General features: G+C 41.1%; 3 protein-coding genes across 3 annotated transcripts in view; all 3 read left to right on the top strand.

Moving 5' to 3' along the window:
* LOC143825306 (vomeronasal type-2 receptor 26-like) overlaps window positions 1-23,630 on the top strand; it is a 44,584-nt gene extending 20,954 nt beyond the window's left edge. Inside the window, exons 8-12 of the mRNA XM_077313329.1 lie at window positions 16,705-16,996; window positions 18,407-19,267; window positions 19,602-19,829; window positions 21,001-21,127; window positions 22,720-23,630. Coding sequence (XP_077169444.1) covers window positions 16,705-16,996; window positions 18,407-19,267; window positions 19,602-19,829; window positions 21,001-21,127; window positions 22,720-23,630 — 2,419 coding nt within the window. The remainder of the gene's footprint in view (window positions 1-16,704; window positions 16,997-18,406; window positions 19,268-19,601; window positions 19,830-21,000; window positions 21,128-22,719) is intronic.
* LOC143825945 (olfactory receptor 4D1-like) lies at window positions 6,573-7,721 on the top strand. The gene has a single exon (XM_077314390.1). It carries the CDS (start codon window positions 6,786-6,788, stop codon window positions 7,719-7,721), a length of 936 nt encoding a protein of 311 aa, XP_077170505.1. The 5' UTR covers window positions 6,573-6,785.
* LOC143826196 (olfactory receptor 4D1-like) lies at window positions 11,728-12,871 on the top strand. Its single transcript, XM_077314864.1, has one exon. It carries the CDS (start codon window positions 11,933-11,935, stop codon window positions 12,869-12,871), a length of 939 nt encoding a protein of 312 aa, XP_077170979.1. The 5' UTR covers window positions 11,728-11,932.
* Window positions 23,631-24,135: the final 505 nt, after the last annotated feature.

The raw sequence follows: 24,135 nt of genomic DNA on the forward strand, positions 1-24,135 counted from the left end.
TTAACAAACTTCACTGAACAGATCAATCCACACGGATGCTTCATCATTAAGAATGCTTCAAATTCATGGAGTTCTCCAGGTCTTCTTGAATAGGAAATTGAGTAGTATTTAGACCAGTGATACAAGGATCCATGGATTTATGTACAGGAGAAGACACTTCCTCTACATAGGTTCCAAACTGCACAGGGTTTTAATGCCATCACTTGAACTTTAAAGGATGTCTGGGTATCACAAAGGATGCTACCATAGCTGTAATGGAATGGAAGGCATATGCTGCTTGTTATCTATCCTGACCAAATTTTGAGCCTTGTTATTCTATATCAATTGCAGTTGCCACATGGAAAAGAAACCGTTTAAATAGTCAATACAAGAAGTAACAATGTATAGTTGGCCAAATCCTTGTCCCATAGAAGTGAATCACAGTGGGCTCAAGAACCTTTATTGACAAAACTACCTGTCACCACCTAAGGTTGAGAAGAAATGTTTACTGTGATTTTTCAATGTGTGTGGGGGCGGGGGACCCCCCCTCTCTCTTCGCAAATGCAAGTTATACAGCCATTCTGTAACAAATTAAGGCTCCATTTCCATCAGTATAACAAGTTCAAAAGACCAAAAACAATGGCTGGCTTTTTCTTTCAAAGAGAGGGGGAAAGAACGGTGTCAAATGGAAACCGCTTATGTTTCAGAGATGAATTGAGGACTCCTCAAATGAACATTTGCATATCAATCTGGTAAACAGTGGAAAAACTGTATACTAACCTGAACCTTTGTTTAGTACAGAGTTTTCCTGTCATTGCTTAGCTTTATGAATTCTTTGAACAGGTCCTGCCAGAACAATAATCAAGACATACGCAAGGTTTCCTCTTATCATAGCTGGATTTGCCATGTCTAAATATTCAGAGAGGTAAAAAAAAAAATACATCTTTAATTCCACCCCTGGGAAATCCAGTGGTATGTTGAGAAAGCAGCCTGACATGATTTGAATCATTATAACATGTTCCGATTGATCACACAAGAATACTGCCTCACCATGGAAAGGTAATCAAGGGATTTCAGCGACGTGAGAATTAGCCCACAAGGAATATCATTAAAATATATAACTGAAGTTCCTTTTTTTAATTTGAATATGCTGCTTGTGTATCCCTAGATGTTGTTGTTATTGTTGTTGTTATTGTTATTGTTAATAATAATAATAATAATACAGATATCACTTCATAACAACAGAAAACACATGTTGCAAAGCCTTAATTTTAATGGGTTGTATCCTCCCACTAGAGAAAGAAAGAGAAAGGGTTCCTTTTATCGCTGAAAAGGCTATTCTATGGATTGTGTACATATGAATAAAAGCTTGCTGGCATTACAGAATTCCCAGGGTCATCACTGCCAGGTTCTTTCGTTATTTAAAATCTTGTGTGTTAGAGTAAATGTGTTGCTGTTGAGCCTGAACCATCGGCAGCATTCTGTAGTCTCTGTAGGTGAATGCTTTTTTATTCTTCCAAAAGCAGAAGGGCTGGAATCTGCTTTGGCATTTTGTTCCAGCAAGTTCAGATTTGCTTGGGGGGAGATTTCAGATCTTCATTGAATCCATACTACTTCCAACATCACTAAGCCAGTGAACATCTCTGGTTACATGGATTGCTGTCACTAAGCCTGCGGACATTATCTCTGATTACCTGCATCGCCCTCTGTTATGAGGAACGAAGCACCCTGCCCAGGTGCATGGCTGGCCATCCTCTTAAATCCGAAAAGGAAGGGCTACATTCAGCTTTTGTGCCTTTATGAGCAAGATCAGGCTGCAGGTGTGGGGGACTTGGTGCCAGAAGAGGATATGATTCCCAGCCACTTCTGCCTGCTCATACACATCCATGGAGCAGGGATCCAACCTCCTTGGCCTATTTCAGTCAGAGTGGCTAAGCGCACAGTCTATTTTGCTACTGCTCCAGCTGACCCTCCCCACCCTCCTGATCACTTTTCATGTGCTTAAGTCATTGCTTCGATTTTGTATTGCTTTCCACTGATCGTCTTTGTCATGGCTGGCAGTTACCTAGGCGCACTGCATTTTGGAAAATCTGTATATTAAATGTGCTGCTGTTGTGTCTGAAGACAGCCAGCTTGATATAGTGGTTAGGAGTGCAGACTTTGAATTTGGTGAGCTGGGTTTGATTCTGCACTCCCTCAACATGCAGCCAGCTGGGTGATCTTGGGCTCACCACAGCACTGATAAAACTGTTGTGACTGAGCAGTAATATCAGGGCTCTGTCAGGCTCACCCACCTCACAGGGTGTCTGTTGTAGAGAGAGGAAAGGCGACTGTAAGCTGCTTTGAATCGTAGAATCATAGAGTTGGAAAGGGCCATACAGGCCATCTAGTCCTTCAGGTACAGAAAAGCGGCATATAAAATACAACTCTTCTTCTTCTTCTGAGTAGTAATTGACAGCCTTCTTTTTGTGCCATATAGTGAATACTTTCTTCTCTTTCCAGGTACAAAATTGCTCTCAATCTGCTTTGGCAACTGGGTTCGGCAAATTCAGGAATTTATTCCTTTTTTTTTCTTTTCTTTTTTTCTATATAACAATGTGGATTGGGAACCTCATCATTTTCCTCACAATGTTCTTCATGCACTAGCTTTACAGACCTATGCACATTCTAAAGTCCCACCTTGCTGGCACAGATATTAGCAGTTCCACAGTGACTACTCACAATGCTTGGAGGTCTCCTATTCTACCACAATAATATCTACTTTAACCGGTACACTCATCAGATGGTCATTTTCCGCTGCATTACCTTTGGGCTAAAGACCACACCTTCATGCCAGGCTTTGCTAGTTTTTAGGAGACCCTTAAGGGGTTGCATGCATGCTGAGCTGCAGCACCTACTGGTTGGGAGGGCAGCTTCCTCACATTGCATGTGGCTTAAGAGAACCCTAACAAACGCCATTGCCCACAGGGCTTCCCAAATCTTGCCAGCCTGCCATTGTACAGCAATGGGACAAGTTCCCCAGAGTTCTGCATTTCCATGGTTCATGAACCATGTCAGTGGTAATTTTTTTCTTCATCTCTTCACATCTAAGGATAAACAAACAACACATTAATATTTAAAATAAAGAAACTTCAACTATGCATATACTTATTAATGACACCCCTAGGGGTCATTGTGTCATCAAAACCTCTTGATTAATTTTCCACTGTGTAGGGACAAGAGAGTATTCTTGTGTAACAAAGAGGAACACCGTTGTACTTATTCAGATCATAGCATATTGTTTTTACAACATCCTTGGGGGATTAAATATGTATTTTAATCTCCCTGAATATATCTAAGTGGTGAATCCAGCTATGACATGGAGAAGTGTGGATTGCTTGAGTATTGTAGTTGCAGGACCTGGATACAAGGGTCCAGGTTAGTATCCAGGAATTTTTCCATTGCATGTCTGATTCATATTTAGATCTTCATTTGAGGACAATGCTACGGAGCCATCTCTGAAACAAAAGGAATAAATCATTTCATAACATTCTTTCCCCTATAGTTTTGAAAGAAAGAGCTTGCTATAGTTTTAGGTCTTTTGAATCTCTTAAACCGATAAAGGCACAGCTTTATTTAGTTACATAATCGCTGGCATTCCTACTATCCATTTTTTTACACACTGGAAAATCATAGGGAGAATTATTTCTGGATTCTCAGGCAGTGCCAGTTGGTTTTATCAGCATAGGTTCTTGAGCCCATTGTGACTGGCTCCTCTCAGATGTGGATTTTGTAACTGGGACCATGTACTGTTACCTCTTGTTTTGACTATCAAAACTTTTTCAGTTTGGTTTGGAATCTGCAACTGATATAGAATACTGAGGCTGAAAACTTGGCCATTTCAGGTCTGTTTATGTCTCCAATTTGGGGTACCTGGACCCACTTAAAAGTGCTGGTGATCGACATTAAGCCCTGTATTGTAATTTTGCTTCTGGCTTTCTGGCTGCTTGTCAAATTTACTGGCCTGGGAATTGGGTTTCTGCAGTAGAGCATTTTATCATGATTTTAGATGTTGCCTTACACTGCATCTGGCCAACATTTGTTGAAATTTCCTGCACACTGTATCGTCCCTCCTACATAGCTTTTGTCCATAGCTTTTGTCCATGCCACTTACACATTCCCTTTCTTTTCAACCTTCTGTTCTTAGATCTTGAACAAGAAAACTGAAATATATACTTAAATAAAACCCATATCTTAAGATATTTCCCTTTTAAATTTCTCTGCAGGTTTTAGAAATTAAACAACACGAAAGTAAACTGGGAATCAGAGTCCTCTAACAGAAATTGATCCTTTTGCTTAATGATATTAGAGGAAACATAGGTCATTTATCATGGCATAATCCATTTTAGCCTAAACATAATTTTGGACTAAATGAGGAATCTAAATAGGAACGGAATGGATCTTTAGATGAAAGGCCCAAGGCAAGTGGAGAACAAGTGAGTATAATTCTAATCTCTGGCATAAATTATTTTGGCCACTATTTTTTTTTTTTTTGCATGGATTTACAGAGGGAGAAAAAAGATCCTCAATCTTGAGATTTACAAGAGATCTTGAATTTTTGTTCAAAAACTGAAGGACCCCAGGAAGCACGCCAGGCCTCAGCCAGGGCCAGGGCCTTTTTGACCCTGGCCCCTACCTGGTGGAATGAGCTCCCCAAAGAGCTGTAGGCCCTGTCAGAGATCTCTGAGTTCTGCAGGGCCTGCAAAAAATGTAGCTCTTGCACCAGGTGTTTTTCTGAGGCCAGGTAGCTGTCCCGGGGATTAAGACCAGGCTCCCCTCTCCCCTTAGAGTCTGGGACAGTATTAGATTAACCTGACTTGACCGGTCCCCAGTGACAACATTCCAATTCCATTGGCCATCTTTGATCTACCCACTGGGTTTGTATGGGATAGAAACCAAATTGTATTTCCCAATAGATTGGGTTCGTTTGGGAATATTTTAATGGGATTTTAAAAGGGGTTTTACAGTTATTTTATTGATTGTATTTCAAAATAGTAAATTACTCCGAGCCAGCTTTGGGAATGGCAGCCATATAAATACAATTATAAACAAACAAACAAACAAACAAACAAACAAATACTTTGAAGTGTAACTCCCAACCTTAGAAGAGTACACAAACTGAGGAAGGTGTTCTTAACTAAGCAGTGTCTCCGTTCTATTCACACAAATCAAGATGGGCTCTGGGTAATCTCTTTATTAATGGATTTACCAAACCAGTAAAAAAATCCAGAAGCCATTTTGGAGTCCATGATGGCAGTAGGCTAATGGTTTTGTATATTAGATCAATATGAACACAATAACTACCCAAAGAAGTCACAGCTTACAATAGCTTATAGCCATTATAACTTTGACAATTGGTCCATGGAATTATTTTTGTTTTTGGTTAGTAGCTTTTATGGTATGTCCCTTAATCTTGCTTTTAGTTTTATATTTTAATAGATTAAATAGATTTATTGCTATTATGTCTCATTTTGCTTTTGTAAAATAGTCAGTGGTATTTAATGCTTCCCTTAAATATTGACTTTTATTGTTTTAAAAGTTCTACAGTTTTACTGTTGAAGCATTTCTAACCTCTTTCTTGTGTATTACCTTCCTTTTTTACTACCATTGTTTATTAGTGCATCTGAAATTTTTGTTTAAATGACTGTAAATAAAGATTGATTGATTGATTGATTGATTGACTGAGCACAATAACTACAGTCAAATTAGGTTTTGTTTCATCATGCTACAGATGGCAGTTGCATACTACACAATTCGGAGATAATCCAAGGCAGGTCTAGTCAAAAGAAAGTCTAATTTTATTCTGAACTGGCCATATGTGTTATCCTTATCCATGGTTCCTATATATATTTGTGAAACAACCTAGGGGATGGAATGTGTCGAGACCTCCAAGTTGGAATAGGGCCAATCAGGGTGCAGCTAGGATACCACAGGGTACAGCCCTGATTTGCCCTGCCCCTTTAGCTCCTGCCCTCCGTCCCTGGACTCTAGCCTCTTTGCTCTCAGATACCTCAGTGCCCGGAGCCAGCAGCATGTAAGGGGAGAGAGCCCTGGGCAAAGGGTCATAGTGGAGGTCCTGCTAATGAGGGCCTCCTGGCCTGCTAGGCTGGGCCTGCTAATGAGGGCCTCCCACCTGCTAAGCAGGGCCTGCTAATGAGCTGGCCAGTCACCGCCTGCCCCACTTGATCCAGCTGCAAGCTGCAGCCCAAAGCCCCCTTAAGCTGCCAGGGGCCAGGAGAGGGGACCCTCTCAAGGCCTGTTCTTAGGAACAGGCTTTGAAGCTAGTATAGTATATTATAGATTATGAACCAAGATGTTTATATTTCTCTGAATTCTGATCCTGACTGATGCTGGTCTAAATTACGATAAATAAACCAACTTGAATAGCATGGGGCTTAGTTCAGGGAAGGAAGTGTTTGTACACTTCTAAATTGCTTTGTATCTCATTCAAATTAATGTGACCGGTAGTGTAACTATATACAGCATGATTTATGCTTTCTAATCACTAATTTTGCTTTACAATTGAATTTCTTTCAGCATTGAAATTCTGGCGCCAGACAACAACTCTCCTGGCATCTCTACTGAATGATCCATTATTATTGAGATTAATAATGTGTTCAATTGGCCCAATGAATACAAGTTCACTTTTGCACATAACTGAATACAAAAATTATATACAGCTTAAAATAATGGACTGGGTAGAATCTAGATATGTAAAACAGAAAAGATAAATCCTCACTTTTCAAATATATATTTTAAGGGGGGAAATGGCAATTAATACGACAGTAACGGAATTTATTCTCTTGGGCTTATCTCAGAATCCAAGGATGCAGACCATCCTCTTCCTCATTTTTCTTGTAATTTACATTACAACCTGGCTGGGCAATCTGACAATCATTACTATTGTAATTTTCATACCACATTTCCACACACCCATGTACTTCCTTTTGGCAAACCTGGCTGTCATTGACATCAGTGACTCCACAGTAACTGCAATCAAAATGTTGTGGGATCTCATCTCCCATACAAATACCATCTCCTACAACTGGTGCATTGCCCAAATTTTTTTAATCCATTTTACTGGAGGAGCTGTGGTCTTTTTCCTAGTGATAATGGCTGTTGACAGATACATAGCAATCTACAAACCACTGCAATATTTGCTTATTATGCATCAAGGAGTTTGTGTAGGTTTGGTGGCAGGTGCTTGGTTGGGCGGGTTTGCCCACTCCATTGTACAGGTGGCATTAATACTTCAGCTGCCCTTCTGTGGACCCAACCTATTGGACAATTTCTACTGTGATGTCCCACAGCTCATCAAACTGGCTTGCACAGATACATACATCACAGAACTCCTGATGGTTTCAAACAGTGGATTTCTTCTCACTTTAGTCTTCTTTGTCTTGCTTGTATCGTACAGTGTCATCTTGATAAAGATCAGAACCCATGTCACAGAAGGGAAACACAAAGCCCTGTCTACATGCGCTGCACAAATCATAGTGATGAGCTTAAATTTTGTTCCAGGAATGTACGTTTATGACCGTCCTTTCCGGGTATTTCCCGGAGACAAAGTCGTTTCCGTGTGCTATACTCTTATCACTCCAATGTTAAATCCCATGATCTTTACTCTGAGAAACAGAGAAATGAAAGATACTATTAAAAAGCTGATTCGAAAAATGTCATTTGCAATAAAAGAATCAAAATGATGGGCTTGCTTTGGCTATGATTTATGCCTTTTGCTAAATATTGCCAATTTCTCCTTTACTATTACATTCCTTTTTGCATCCACACTTTTTTTTTGTGGTTCCAATGGCCTCCTCCCCAGCCTTCTGGTAGTCAAAGATAACTTTGTTGAGCCTGACTGGGGCCATATTTGCCCGGAGATATGGGAATGCAGATATATATTCCCATTTTTGCCCCAGGTACCAACAGGGCCTGGGTCATCAGGAATGGAAGGGTCGGATTGTGCTGGCCTGTCCCCACTCCACCTGTGGCCATGACTACAGTCCCCCAAAAGGGACAAAAAGTGTTCCAGGTGTCTCTGCCTCACTGTGCAGCAGAGCTGCCTGGAGCCTTTTGTTTGTTTGAAGAATGTGCTGTTGCGTTTTTATGCAATACCATGCACATCAAACAACAACAAATACATGTCCCTGCCCTTCCACAGCATGGTGGAACCTCAACTGCCTCACCTGGACGCACAAATCCAGGGTGGAAGATTGAGAGGTTAGAGAAATCTTATCCTCTGCAGAAATGGTGCACCATTTCTAAAAGACAGTGTGCTGTTTGGAGTACCTCAACCTCCTCCTTTCACTTCTGCATATGTAAAAAGACCAGATGCGGTGTTGGCCTCTTTCCTTAAATTAAAATCAGTAGATAAATCCAAATTATTTGTGAATTATAATCTCTTAAGGGCATGCAAGGATATAACACGGAATGTTGTCCTTATGTCGTCTCTGATGTTATTGTGGGAGGAGATGTCGCTTAGAGGAAGAGCATGTGCTGATCATTATGGTGGATCTCGGAACACTTTATATTGTCAGGATGACAGATTTGAAATAAAACTCCACTCGAGGAAAAGAAGTGAGTTTATTCAAAGCAGCTCTCCAGGATTTATAAAGTTGAATCTGAAGAACACTGGTTACACACAAGTTCTTATTCCCCCATGATCTCCCACCTTTGCCAGGCCCATTAAGATTCACAGGCCAGCCAGGCAAAACACCCCCCCCCAATCGCAGATGCCTAGCCGGGAGCCCAACCAGACGCTATTGCATTCATTGGGATGACCATGGAGCACAGCCCCTATTTCTACAAGAGATACAAACTGCAGGAGGGAGTTCAAAGACAGCAGGCAGTAGAACACATTTCAAGATGGATACACACTGGACAACCATGCATATAATCATGACAGAAACCTTGGGGATTCCAAGATCTATGTCATAATTCCAGTGTTCATGTCTTCTCTAAGGTGTGGAATATGCCCCCACCCCCACCCATGGAAATATATAATGCCAGAATGCTTTTGTTCATATGCACAATCAACAGCAAAGCCTTTTGGGTAGTCAAAAGTGGGAAAGCTGGTAGGATGCATCCTGCTGAAGTACTTCGCTTAATGTCCTGCCAGATGATAAGATCCCCAGAGTTCTGCATTGACAGGCAGGAGGGCATTACCAGCCCCAAAGGAAATGCTTGATGCCCTTTTTAAATTTGGCATAACCAGCCACAGCTTTTGTTGCAAAACCTGGAGTCTTGGTTTGACATAGGGGAGAGCCTGTCCTGTGGTCAGCTGACCACACCCACGCTTGCTATTCCTAAGGGCCATACCAAAAATCCCCACCCTTCTCCCAGCCAGGAGCAAGGGATCCTTGGCCACCACTATCCCTACCTGACAAAAGCACCACCCAAAGTACTACAGGGGTGCACACCTCCTTTGGTTCAACCTTGGGCCACCCGGCTGTGTGAATCCCCGGCCCTTTCCCCAAGAGGTCAGGTCCTTCACACCCAGCCACCTCTTAGGAGATCCCAACCTGGAGTCTGGCCGCAAGCCATACTCCCCCCAAAATTCAGGCTCCCCCTATGCCATCGTGCAAGCTGTGACATAACTTAGCATTGAATAACCCCAAACATAACCCAGATGCCAAAACAGTAACAATAATGAGAATAGGGAGGGTGGGAGGGAAAGCCTTCAGTTGCGCAAATCTCTGGGTGTCAAATGAGGCCAGGCTAGCACACGTGGTGCTATTTATAGCCCACCTAGTTGCCCCGACCTCATGCCCAGTGTCAGGCCGTACTTGACATGCCAGCCAGCACGTCCCATCTTTGCACCTCTTCCGTCAATGGGCGGATTCGGTGAGTCAATGTCTCCTTTTTCCACGGCTCGTGAACCATGTCACTGTTAATTTTTTTCTTCATATCTTTACATCTAAGGATACACAAACATCATATTAATTTTTTTTTAAATAAAGAAACTTCAGCTATGCATATACTTTTTAATGATACCCTTAGGGATCATTGTCTCATCAAAACCTCTTGATTAACTTTCCACTGTGTAGGGACAACACAGTATTCTTGCGTGACAAAGAGGAACACCGTTGTAATTATTCGGATCATAGCATATTGTTTTTACAATTTGCCACATGGTTTTAAAACATCCTTGGGGGATTAAATATGCATTTTCAATCTCCCTGAATATATCTACATGGTGAATCCAGCTATGACATGGAGAAGTGTGGATTGCTTAAATATTGTAGTTGCAGGACCTGGATACAAGGGTCCAAGTTAGTATCTGGAACTTTTTCCATTGCATGTCTGATTCATTCCCCCCCCCCCCCACACACACACACACACTGGGAAATCATAGGGAGAATTGCTTCTACATTCTCAGGCAGTGCCAGTTGGTTTTATCAACAAAGTTACTTGAGCCCATTGTGACTGGCTCCTCTCAGATGTGGATTTCATAACTGGGACCATATATTGTTTCCTCCAGACTACTAAATTTTTTTCAGTTTGTTTTGGAATTGCAATTGATATAGAATACTGAAGCTTAAAACTTGGCCATGTTAGGTCACCAGCTGTTTATGTCTCCAATTTGAGGCATCATTTTCTGATTTGTTTTCCTGTATATTTTACAAATAAATGTACATTTTTATGAATTCTGTTTTCAGCATATCAGTGGTGACTGACACAGAAATTGTGCATAGGGCATAAAAGAAACAAATGCATGATCGATGCAAATGGGTGGAATGAATTTTTTTTAACAAAACCTCCCATCTCCAACAAATAAAACAAATATAAATGAAGATAAAAAGATGCTTACATCACTCATAGGCCAAGGATTACAGTGCTCTACAGGTAGGATAATACTTATCATTCATTCTTTCTTTCTTTGGCCATTATGGTGGTAAAGGTCTTTCGGTTTGGGTAGAAATTAAAAGCTACAGAAAATATTATGGAATATAATTTTCAAATTTCTCTAATGTGACTTGAATGCTTCACTCCTGCTCAGTGTACAGATGTCAGTTATGTTTAAAAAGAAACGTGTATGTGTGTTTTATTTGAAGATCTTATACTTCTAAGTGTAGCTTCTGACCTTAGAAGAGTATACAAACTGAGGAAAGTGCTATTAACTAAGTAGTGCCTATGTTATATTCACACAAATCAAGATGGGCTCTGGGTAATCTCTTTATTAATGGATTTACCAATCCAGGAAAAATTAAAGAAACCATATTGGGTTCCATGATGGTGGAAGGCTAATGTTTTGTATATTAGCTCAATATGAGCACAATAACTACAGTCTAGTTAGGTTTTGCTTCATCACACTACAGATGACAGTTGCATACTATACAATTTGGAGAGTAATCCAAGGCAGGTCTAATCACAAGAAAGTCTAATTTGATTCAGAAACGGCCATATTTATTATATATTATATTATAGGTTATGAACCAAGATGTTTATAATTCTCTGAATTGTGATCCTGATTGACACTGGTCTAAATGATGATAAATAAACCAACTAGAATTTCATGGACATACTTCTAGGAAGGAAGAGTTCATAGGATTGCTGCCTACATTGCTTTGGATCTCATTCAAATTAATGTGACCGGTAGTGTAACTATATACAGGATGGCAGCATGATTTATGCTTTCTAATCACCTAATTTTGATTTACAATTGAATTTCTTTCAGCATTGAAATTTTGGCTCCAGACAGACAACTCTCCTGGCATCTCTACTGAATGATTCATTACCATTGAGATTAATGAATAATGTGTTCAATTGACCCAATGAATAGAAGTTCACTTTTGCACATAACTGAATGCAAAAATTATATACAGCTTAAAATAATGGACTGGGTAGAATCTAGACATGTAATACAGAGAACTTAAATCTTCTCTTTTCAAATATATATATTTTAAGGGGGGAAATGGCAATTAATACGACAGTAACGGAATTTATTCTCTTGGGCTTATCTCAGAATCCAAGGATGCAGACCATCCTCTTCCTCATTTTTCTTGTAATTTACATTACAACCTGGCTGGGCAATCTGACAATCATTACTATTGTAATATTCATACTGCATTTCCACACACCCATGTACTTCCTTTTGGCAAACCTGGCTGTCATTGACATCAGTGACTCCACAGTAACTGCAATCAAAATGTTACGGGATCTCAGCTCCCATACAAATACCATCTCCTACAACTGGTGCATCGCCCAAATTTTTTTAATCCATTTTACTGGAGGAGCTGTGGTCTTTCTCCTAGCAGTAATGGCTGTTGATAGATACATAGCAATCTACAAACCATTGCAGTATTTGCTGATTATGCATCAAGGAACTTGTATAGGTTTGGTGGCAGGTGCTTGGTTGGGTGGCTTTGCCCACTCCATTGTACAGGTGGCATTAATACTTCAGCTGCCCTTCTGTGGACCCAACCTGTTGGACAATTTCTACTGTGATGTCCCACAGCTCATCAAACTGGCTTGCACAGACACATACATCACAGAACTCCTGATGGTTTCAAACAGTGGATTTCTTCTCACTTTAGTCTTCCTTGCCTTGCTTGTATCGTACAGTGTCATCTTGATAAAGATCAGAAAACATGTCACAGAAGGGAAACACAAAGCCCTGTCTACATGCGCTGCACAAATCATAGTGATGAGCTTAAAGTTTGTTCCAGGCATGTACGTTTATGACCGTCCTTTCCGGGTATTTCCAGGAGACAAAATAGTTGCCATGTGCTATACTCTTATCACTCCAATGTTAAATCCCATGATCTTTACTCTGAGAAACAGAGAAATGAAGGATACCATTAAAAAGCTCATTCGAAAAATGATGTCGTTCACAATAAAAGAATCAAAATGATGGGTTTGCTTCGGCTATGATTTATGCCTTCTGCTAAATATTGCCAATTTCTCCTTTACTATCACATTCCTTATTGCATACACACTTTGTTTTTGTGGTTCCAATGGCCTCCTCCCCAGCCTTCTGGTAGCCAAAGATAACTTGCTCTTTGCTTTACCCATAGAAAAGCTGAGAGTGTGTTTATGGCATGAGATTCACACACGTCTGCCTACAGTCAGATCTTGATTACGGTCATAGACTAGCATAATCAAAAACGATAAATGATCAGTTTGTAAACAGCTGAGGGAACCAAAAACATAAAACCACTATAGGCATAAAAGGACTAAAAAAATAGAATCGCTTAAACTGAAAAACTACAAAAACAAAGATTCGATAATTGCATAGAGGAGATTATTCTGGTCAGTCTCAGCTCTCTGGATCATCATGTGTGAATCAGTTTACTCCGAATTTTCATGGCTGCTGCGTAGAACCTGGCAACACTGCGTTGTAGCACAATTTGTGTCTGTGAGCAGTAAGGAAGGATAAAATTGACCTGAATGCCCTTGTAGTCTATATAACAATGGTGACATAGAAATGGAAGATATATCTTTATGAAACTGGAAATGAAGAAGACATATATGTTCCATTTTTTTTCCTATTTGACTAGAGCCAAATGGGCACTTCCTCTTTTCATATATCTCACTTCAAGTACAGCTGAAGGAAGGATGTTGCAAGTAGCTCAAGTAAAAGCTCAAGGTGATTGGGTACCTCAAGACTAGATAAGTATGCCATGGGGCAGTGAAGCTACCTACTGCTTTCACTGACAATAAGCATGAAAAAACAGCTGGTTCTGAATAAACATACCAGCAGAAAAAAGAGAACCTATCCCAGGCTCTCAAAATCAGTATACAATATAGTATTTATATAATATTCCTTAGTAAGATATTAAATCCAACGTCAAAATGAGTCTTTTCTCTATGTTCATAATTAATGAAGCAACCAGAATGGACCTAAGATTGTGAATCTAGCAAGTTTCCAATATTTCAATATTCATCCAACTCAAAGTTGTAGTATAAACTCTACAGCTCACAGGTATGGGAGAGCTTTGTCAAGAGACCACTACTAGAAGGCCACTATTCAAAATTTAAAGGTAAAATTGCCCATATTTCAAACAGGACCTTTCCATATGTCAGTATTTTAATATCATATTGCATGGCTTGGTATGGTGGTTTATCTTTATCATAGTTTCCCCCACACACATACAAACAAACCCAGAAACATTTTTGGCTGGACTTCAAGGTTAGTCCACAGAAACTTGCTGATGCAACAACAGCTGGATTGCAACAGCTTCACAGGTTGTCATAAATAGTTTCCTCCCTATTGCATTCACAAAGTTTTTTTTTTCCTGGCATTCCTACAATCTATTTTTTTTCCCCTGACATCACATGAGATGCACTCTTTTTGCAGAGTAATACAGCAGCTGAGGTCAGTTTGGTGATTGCTAGCTAGATAATTCAGCTGAGGTTTCAGCAGGGCAGCCCGAATTTTGGTATTATTTCAGGTCTCAGTGCTGGCAGAATGATTCCATTTTGCAGGCCCTGCAGAACTGTCCCAGGTCGCGGGTAGAGTGTTACATCAGACTCAAGTGTCTGCAGTCTCATAACTCACCTTTTCACCCCCATGAATATCTAAGTTTCTGAAGAAGTGTTTATTCATACAAAAGCTCACACTACTTTGACTACTACTTTGTTAGTCTTAAAGGTGCCATTGGACTCAAATTGTATTCTGCAACTTCAGACCAGCATGAAATCGGAGTGGGTAGGACCCAGTGAAGGACCAGACACTAAGCAAGTAATAGGGAACAGGAGGAAACTTGTGCCATTTTTAAAATTGGTACTATGGAACCTAAGGAGCTGAACAACCTCTTGGATGTCTTCTAATGTCTGCCTCAGACTTCCTGCTGGTTGCCAGGCAACCCTAGAAACAGACTGAGTTTGTAATTGAGGAGATTTGATGATGCCTCCAGAAATTCAATTCCCATGTTTTCCTGGTTGGCTTTATCACTATTCAGCTGTTACAAGTCTGTGTCCCATGGAAGAGTTTCAGGGAACATGTTGGAGTCAACATATTGTCTTCTGCAAAGTTGTAGACAATCCATCAGGTGAGTTGGTCAATTACTTTCCCTATAATCAGAATAATCATCATCATCACTTCTACTTTTCTCCCTCCATCCCCTGGGAGTTCCAGTGACCACAGAGGGGAAATGGTATTATTGTTCCTTCTGCTATTCCTAGCTGGAAAGCAAGAAGAAGAAGAAGAAGAGTTGGTTCTCATATGTTGCTTTTCTCTATCCAAAGGAGTCTCAAACAGGCTTACAGTCACCTTCCCTTTCCTCTCCCCTGTGAGGTGGGTGAGGCTGAGAGAGCCCTGATATCACTGCTCAGTCAGGACAGCTTTAACAGCGCCGTGGCAAGCCCAAGGTCACCCAGCTGGTTGCATGTGGGGGAGCACGGAATCAAACCTGCCTTGCCAGATTAGAAGTCTGCACTTCTAACCACTACACCAAACTGGCTATCAAAGAGACAAAGAGAGGCTCTCGGTTCACTGATATTTTACATTGTACTGTCTGTCAAGCGTGCCTTCTATGCTACTAAGGAATTCTTGAACTATATCATAAGAATAGGCGAATTGGTGACTGTGTGAAATGCTTTCATGGAAAATGGTTCTATTTGTCACTTCTGTGTTAGTGCAGGTGGTGAGCAAAGCTCCGTATTCTCCGTGCCCCATCAATCACCCACTTCCTATTGTTCACAAGTATTATCAGTCAGGAGACTTGCTCATTGCTGGAATTGTCTCTAATGTGTTTCAGTTTTCTGATGCTCTCACTTTTGAAGCACGTCCCTCTCCCAGTTCCTCTGATTCACTTTTGTAAGAAGGATTTATTTCAGATTATTGCTTTATGTTTTTATTGTCATGAAAGGTTTAATATCTGCTATTAAATTGATGGTTTCCCTCCTAGTGAGACTTTGTCTTAAATTACAGGTGTTCCTGTAGAAAACCAGTGGGATATCCTAAGTTCTAATGAATACATGGAAGGGAAAAACACAACTAACACAAACCTTTGCAGTTTACACACTTTCAGAGGATTATGGTCATTTGTTGGTTGAACAGGAAGAGGGGCTTGACATGTAGAAGGTCCCAGGTTTGATTCCTGGCAGATTCAGTTAAAAGATCTGAGAGTAGGCTACATGAAAGACCTATGCCTGTGGACCAGAAGACTTTCTGCCGATCTGAGTACAAAATATTTATAGAATCATAGAATCATACAGTTGGAAAGGGCCATTCAGGCCATCAAGTCTGACCCTTGTTCAATGAATGATCAGCCTTAAGCATCCATGGTCATATATATCCAGCTCTTTAAAGATCACCAGTAAAGGGAAGCTCTCCTCCTCCTAGGCCCATTGACATACTTTGATGGACCAAAGATCTGAGTCCGTGTATGTACCTGTGTCTGAAATGTAAGCATCCTTATTTGATAGCATCCTTTCAAATTGGAAACTACTTGTAGATGTTTATGTCACAAATAGAAGGCATGAGAAATTTCAGACCCTCAGAATGATACTGCAATAAACATCCGAGGGTCTTTGTGAATGTTCTGCCTGTCAAAACCATTTCACTGCTGAAACTGCCTTTTAGAGAAATCAATAGTTCCATGTCCAGGAGACCTCGTAGATCTCAGGGCACTGGGCTGTGGAATTTGTTTTCAATGTATTTAGTACATTGATGTTGTACTAAAGTGCATAAAATGTAATCTTCAGAAGTGAATTGGTTGCACCATATCCCTCTCATTGCAGAGTATTCCTTCAGCTTTACCAGAACATCCTAGCTTTGGTGTTTGCAGTAAAGGAGATCAATGAGAATCCAAAACTCTTACCCAATGTCACTCTTGGCATCAACATCTATAATAACTATATTAGACCAAGCTCTACATATCATGCAGCAATGGAACTTCTCTCCACTAAAAGGATGTTCATTCCCAACTACAAGTGTGATAACCAGAGCAACGTAGTAGCAGTTTTGGGAGGACCAAAGTCAAACTACTGCCTCTATATGGCAGATGTTCTGTGCATTTTCAAGATTCCACAGGTAAAATGGTCTCATTTTTCTTAACAACAAATTCACTTTTCTTTTTAATTCAGGAGTAGTTTTACATTAAAGCTTTCTCAATTTCTGATAAACCAATTGCAGTGTTTGTGTTTTGATTTTTTTTTTTAGGCCTAGGCTAGTTAGATTTTGAAAGTTAAGCTCATTTGGCTCTGGTTTGTACTTGGATGGGGAGACCACCATGGAAATCCAGGGTCAGGCAATGGCAAACCACCTCTGTTTGTCTCTTGCCTCAAAAGCCCCAAGAAGGTTTGCCATAAGTTGACTATACCACTATCAGCATGACATTTAGATTTTATTACCCTTATTTCCCAATTTGTTTAAAGGCAGAACTTCCTTTGTGAGAAACTTAATGGTTCAGTTGTCATCTCTGTCTTTCTTATCCAATATATGGATATATATATTGGACACACACACACACACACACACACATTCCATGGGGGGGAAAGGAGGGGAGAGAGAAGATTTTAAGGCAATTTTAAGCCATTTTGAGACCCCTTCTGGTAGAGAATGGTAGCATGTAAGAACCAAGTCTTCTTCTCAGAGACTGAACATTCCAGAGAAAGAAGAGGTGATGGCTTGGTCATCAAATAACATTGCTCCTACAATGTAACAAGATACAGAACCTTAATCTGAGATTGAGTCCTGTGACACCTTTATGACCAATACATTTTGTTCAATGTTGAATAAAGTTGTGTTGCTCATAAAGATTCCACTGGACTCAAACTTTGTTCTAGTGCTTCAGAACATCATGGCTACCCACCAGACCAGAATTTATCTTCTACATAGAATTATGCAAACATGTTCTTTCTGTTTTCACCAGAAAATACATGTTCAGTGTCCAAATAGGAATATGACAATTATGAAATATGGGATTAAATTCCTTAGGAAAGCCATTGATTCTTAATTTACCAATTATAATCCAGAGATACAGCTCTTCTTGCATTACCTTTGTAAGGAATAGTATTAGATGTGAAAACAATTGAACACTTAAAAGGTTATATACATGCTACCAAAATTCCATTATTTTACACGCAATTCATGGCTACCCATGAAAAGGGCTTCAAAGACCAGGGGGAAGCAGAGATACTTTGCCAGAGTTTTCATCTGCAGAGTCATCCTTAGTGGTCTCCCATTCAAATTTGGACCTGGTTTTTCTGCTGCCTTACAATTTTATTTAAATGCTAAGGTATATTCTTAAAATATGAAATTGAGAAGGGAAAGGGTGCATTCTGTATATCAGTAGAAAGTGTTAAAATCTGGCGTGTACATCGTATAACACACCTTGACACTTTGGAGGAAGGCAGGCTATAAATTTAATTAATTAACCACCAACCCAGGAGATTCTTTTATTTAGAAATAATTATCTGCTGTCTCCTATATTTCCTTTAGCTCCTTTACAGCTCTGCTCCAGTGATGAACGACAAAAACCAAGCCGTTTTCCTCTACAAGATGTTCCCCAGTTGGACCAAACAGTACATGGGGATGATGAAATTACTGCTTCATTTCAAATGGATATGGGTTGGGGTACTCTACGTGGATAATGAACATGGGCAGCGATTTGTGCACAAAGTGCTTCCTGATTTTTCCAGGCATGGTATCTGCTTTGAATTTATAGCACTTTTCCCATCAATCACTTTTTCTAATTCTTTTTCTGACATGGTTATAGGAAACAATGACTTATCATCACTTGTCATGGGGAGCACAGCCAAAGTAGTGGTGGTATATGGTGAAATTCAAACCATGATAATTTTGCAATTCTTGCTGAGAGTTGCAGAATATAAAGAGATACCCATGAAGACAAAAGCCAAAGTCTGGATTCTAACAGCCCAGATGGATTTCACGTCCACTAAAATTCAAAGGAGTTGGGACTTAGACTTCATCCATGGTGCTTTATCTTTGGCTGCTCCCTCCAGGGAGGTGTCGGGATTTGATCATTTTCTTCGGGCAAGAGACCCTCCCGCTGAAAAAGAGGATGGCTTCATTGGGGACTTTTGGAAACATGCCTTTGGCTGTTCACTCCCCAGTACCACAGAAACCACAAGTGATGAGGAAATCTGTACTGGGGAGGAAAAGCTAGAGAGTCTTCCTGGGTCAGTCTTTGAAATGAGTATGACTGCCCACAGCTACAGCATCTACATGGCTGCATATGTTGTGGCACATGCATTACATGCCGTACATTCGTCCAAGCTCAAACACAGAGTACAGGCAGATAGAAGGAGAAAATTGCTTTTGAATCAACAACCATGGCAGGTAATGCCAAAAAGGCATTGAAATGTAGGGAAGTTCACCAGAACTGGAAATCTGACAGTCAGAATTGATGTACAAGAGATCCCAGACTGCACAAGGCATCCTTGGTTCAAAAGCAGGCATTTTTAGCAATTAAACATCTGTTTCACAACCTTTCAGTGCTTACATTCACTCAACTCCACCCCCCCCCATCCCTGTTTCTTTGAAACCAGGACTTTTCAGAAATCTTGTACATCAGCATTTTGCCAGTTCCTCTATTAGTTTCTCTACTTGTCTTAATGGATTACAAGCCACTATTCTCATTATGTGTTAAAATACTTCTTTTTTACAACTCTAGCTCCATGAATATTTGAAAAAGGTCTCATTCAACAATAGTGCTGGGGACCTCATTTCCTTTGATCAAAATGTGGAGATGACAGCTGGATTCGATATCATCAACTGGATCACATTTCCTAATGAGTCCTTTTTGAGAGCCAAAGTTGGAAGTGTTGACCCCAAAGCTCCCAAAGACAAAATATTTACCATTCATGAAGACAGAATCATTTGGCCCCACGTGTTTAACAAGGTAGGTTCTCTATGGTTTTCAGGACATATTGTTTTAGTTTCCTGGTGTTCCGTTAATGGTTCCTAGCTCAAAGTCTGGAACAGTTCAGCCTCTGTGGTCAGATAAATTTCATCCAATCCCATTTTCCTTTTTGAAACCATAATACTGCATAATTTTGAAAATATGTCAACTTAAACAATGTCGTTATTCTACATAATTGTTCCTTCATCCAAATGTTATTCATCCAAATGTTATTATAAACAATGGCGACTGAATTTCAACCAAACTCAATAGTATTTGGAAGTCTTGTGATGCCTTGATCTGGATGGACCAGGCTTGCTGAAATGCATTAACTCTTAGAAGCTAAGCATAGTTAGTCCTGGTCAATCACTGCATGGGTGTCGGGAACCCGCTTGCTAACTGAAAAAACAGGGTGCCCCTTTGAAGAAAAACGTCACGCCAGGCCTGGTGAACGATACAACAGGAACAAGCTTTATTTCAGCAACGTGGAGTCCGCTGGTGTGGAGTAAGAGCTTCCACCGAACTCCAGGTGGAAGCTCCCTTTTATACAAAACCCACCTCCTTAGGCTGTATTGCCCCACCCAGTACTTGCGGAGGGAACATGCTGATACAATCATGACTCATGCACATATGCGAGGTTTTCCGGGGTTCCTGATGGCCCATTTTCCTGGAACAAAGGGCCATCTCCGGGCCCTTGTCAAAAGGTGGAGGGGGACATTGAGGTTCTTTAGCGGCCATTGCCACCTCAACGATCGGGTGGGGCGCCCAGCTGCCGGCTTGCCTATGATCACCATGCCCTACCTCCGTGATTGCGGGCGCCGCTGATGGCGGGGTTCGGTCCCGTTCCCAAGCCACCAAGGACCGAACCACGACATTGGGAGACCACCAAAAAAGTCCAGGGTTGGCACATCACCCTTGAGCATCTATTGTCTTGAAAATCTTACAGGATCTCCATAAATAGTGGTTGCATGCATTTATGCTTTCTTAAAATCTCTATAATATATGGAAATCTGTCTTCTAGTAGAAAGTATTGAATTATCTCATTTTACATCAAGTGATCTTCAAATGAGATGTTGTTATGTCATGACAGTGTAAAGCTAGTACTTAAATGGATGATTTCTTGAATGGGAAAAAAAGCAAACAAACCCTGTCCCCCTTCATTTCTGGACAGGTGCAGCCCCTTTCTCTCTGCAACAACAGATGTCATTCAGGCTACAGTAAGAATAGGAAGGAAGGGAAGCCATTTTGCTGCTATGATTGCCGTTCATGTCCAGAAGGGAAGATTTCAAACCTGGAGGGTAAGGACTGTATACATCAAACATTTCCAATATTCCTTTTATCTTCTCCTGAATCAGCCAATAAATGCTGGACCTTTCTGATAGTTAAAGCCTGAATATATTATTTTAATTTAAAAAATACGTCGTTGTATGATACTCATTTGGTGTTAAGATTTCAATGCAGCAGCCATATGTAATCCATAGTAAGCACACCTGAGTCCTCGGCGAAGGAGCCTTTGCTGCGGCGGGGGCAGGAGCGCCGAAAAACGCTGCTGGGGGAAAGGGGACTACAAGTCCCAGAATCCCCAGCGGCAGAGCGCCAGCGCGACGGGGGAAAGGGGAGGGGCTGGGTGTGGCTCCTTATACAGAACTGTTTCAGCAAGCCAGGCTTTTTCCCCTCTTGGTACGAAGCGGGAACCCTCCTTCCCACCCTTGAGTTGAGTTCACCCTTGAGTTCACCCTTGAGTTGGTTGTTAATTTGAATTTATTACAATGTTGCATATTTCGTCACAGCGGGCTTTTGGTAGCCATAAGTGGAATTGTCTAGGGTGCCAAGGTTGCGCGCTGGCATCCCTAATAGTTAGGGGGCCCCCTTAAGGGGCTGTGCAGATGCGGAGCCTTTCATGGAGCTCACATTTCCGGGTGGCAGGAAAACCCATCAGAGGCAAAAAACTCCCAGCGGGCTTGCTTTGGGCCACCTCCCTTGTGCAGCAGGCTGGTTTTCCGGGGAAGGAGCAGGCGTGCAAGCCTGGCTCACCCGTTGAAGGATGCCTGATTAAATGGGGCTTACTTGTGTTCGCATGACTACAAGTAGGCGTGTCCGCTTCCGGGCTGAGCCACTCTCAATGAATAAAAGGCTGAGGCCATTTACATTGCCAAAGAAATTGTTGTTAGCGTTTCATTAAGGTGCGAATGTAAAACCCTCAAAGCAATATATGTATAGGCTACTGTACAAAGGTCTTACTATGGGTATACATTCAGCTAATCCGAGCTGAAAAAAATATATGAAAATCACTGAAACTTTTATTATTTCAGGCAGATATATTTCAGGTGGATATATAAGTTGTTGACTACCAAAATAGCTGAACTTCAAAATTCCCATCCATGCCTTCCACCCTATGAGTTTTCTGCAGAAAAGGGATCTGCTCTCCTGGCTGGGAGGTGATGGATGCCAGGGTGCATCTAGAACCAAACTGTGAGCAGCTAAACAGCTGTGGTGAGGGTGGGTCTTTTCTCATGCCAGGGGACCAACCCTCCAGGTACAGGATGCGTTTGGGTACCAATAAAACTGTGTACTTGCTAACGCCAATATGAAGTCATGTCTTGTGTTGCACACATACCCTCCTTGCCAGTCAATGGAGAAAAGACAAACCCTAGCTTCCACATTTAGTATGCCTGACTACAAGCACAAAATTAGCATTTGAGACACAATGGGGTACCTGAAGGGCTGCTCTCAATAGGATAAAGCAGGGTGCTGGTGCTCCTGTTGTGGTTCCATATAGAAGTTCAGCCAATGTCTTATTGTGACATAATTTGAGTATTTTGGAATATATTCACCACCTTTGGTCAGTGTATTTGCACACCCCTAATGTATACTCACATTTCTTTTTCAGATACCAATGACTGTTTTAAGTGCCCAGAAGATCAGTATCCAAACACAAATCATGACTTATGCCTCCATAAACGTATAAGTTTCTTGTCTTATGAGGAACCGTTGGGGATCAGTTTGGCCAGTTCTGCACTTTGCTTCTCTTTTATGACAGCTTTGGTGATTGGGATCTTCATTAAGAACCAGGACACTGCCATAGTCAAAGCCAACAACCGGAATCTCTCCTACACTCTCCTCATCTCCCTCCTGCTTAGCTTCCTTTGTGCATTGCTTTTCATTGGCCAACCTAAGAAGCTGTCGTGTCTCCTTCGACAAACTATTTTTGGCATTATCTTCTCAGTGGCTGTTTCTTCTGTGTTGGCCAAAACTGTCATTGTGGTTCTGGCCTTCATTGTGACGAAACCAGGCTCCGGGATGAGAAACTGGGTGGGAAAACAACTGGGTAACTCCATTGTTCTGTCTTGCTCCTTTATTCAAACCACTATTTGTACAGTGTGGTTAATCACTTCTCCTCCATTCCCAGACTTTGACATGCACTCAATGACTGAAGAAATGATTCTAAGATGTAATGAAGGCTCAGTCACGATGTTCTACTGTGTCTTGATTTACATGGGATTCCTGGCCATTGTAAGCTTCACTGTGGCTTTCTTAGGCAGGAAGTTACCGGATAGTTTCAATGAAGCCAAGTTCATCACCTTCAGCATGCTGGTCTTTTGTAGTGTTTGGCTGACCTTTGTTTTAACCTATCAGAGCACCAAAGGAAAATACATGGTGGCTGTGGAGATCTTCTCTATCTTAGCCTCCAGTGCTGGATTGCTGGGCTGCATATTTTTCCCTAAATTGTATATTATCGTTGTGAGGCCAGAACTGAACATTAAGGGTCAAATTACTAGAAGACTACATAAAAGACTTTAAAAGTCCACAACAGCAATATATTTAAATCCGGAGTCACTGAATGAAAATGAAAATGAAAATGCATTAAAAGTGACATGGATATCTTAAACCTTTGCTGAACTGAGATGAGTGTTTTCTGTTCTGACATTTACATCCTCAGTAAAATGTGAGCAGTGAGGCATGATGTATAGAAGAAAGGCAGTGTGCTACTACCCCGTATCTAGCTCCAGATGAATTCTTTCCCAGCTACCACATTCTGCCCCTGAGCCGAGAGTGGTAACAGCTAGGCAGTCTTCTATTTTTCCTCAGTTAAGACCTCTTTAAATGCTGTTTGATCCAAAATGCCTTTAACCCAACGTGACTGGCCTTCTGGCAGAATTTCTGAGGGATTTTCCCCAAACCCTCCTAAGGGGGAGAAACTCCTACTTTCTCCTCTTCCCCCCCTGCTTTCCACTGAGAAGCCCAGGTTCTATATTTTCCCCCTCAACCACCCATTATGCACGGGGGTTTTAGCGCACATTCGGGG

The sequence above is a fragment of the Paroedura picta genome, chromosome 16 (genome assembly GCF_049243985.1).
Source record: "Paroedura picta isolate Pp20150507F chromosome 16, Ppicta_v3.0, whole genome shotgun sequence".
NCBI classification, from domain to species: Eukaryota; Metazoa; Chordata; class Lepidosauria; order Squamata; family Gekkonidae; genus Paroedura; species Paroedura picta.

Bases quoted from the DNA above. Each gene is read 5' to 3' on its own strand.
- LOC143825945 (XM_077314390.1), top strand. From the start codon at position 6,786: ATGGCAATTAATACGACAGTAACGGAATTTATTCTCTTGGGCTTATCT.
- LOC143826196 (XM_077314864.1), top strand. From the start codon at position 11,933: ATGGCAATTAATACGACAGTAACGGAATTTATTCTCTTGGGCTTATCT.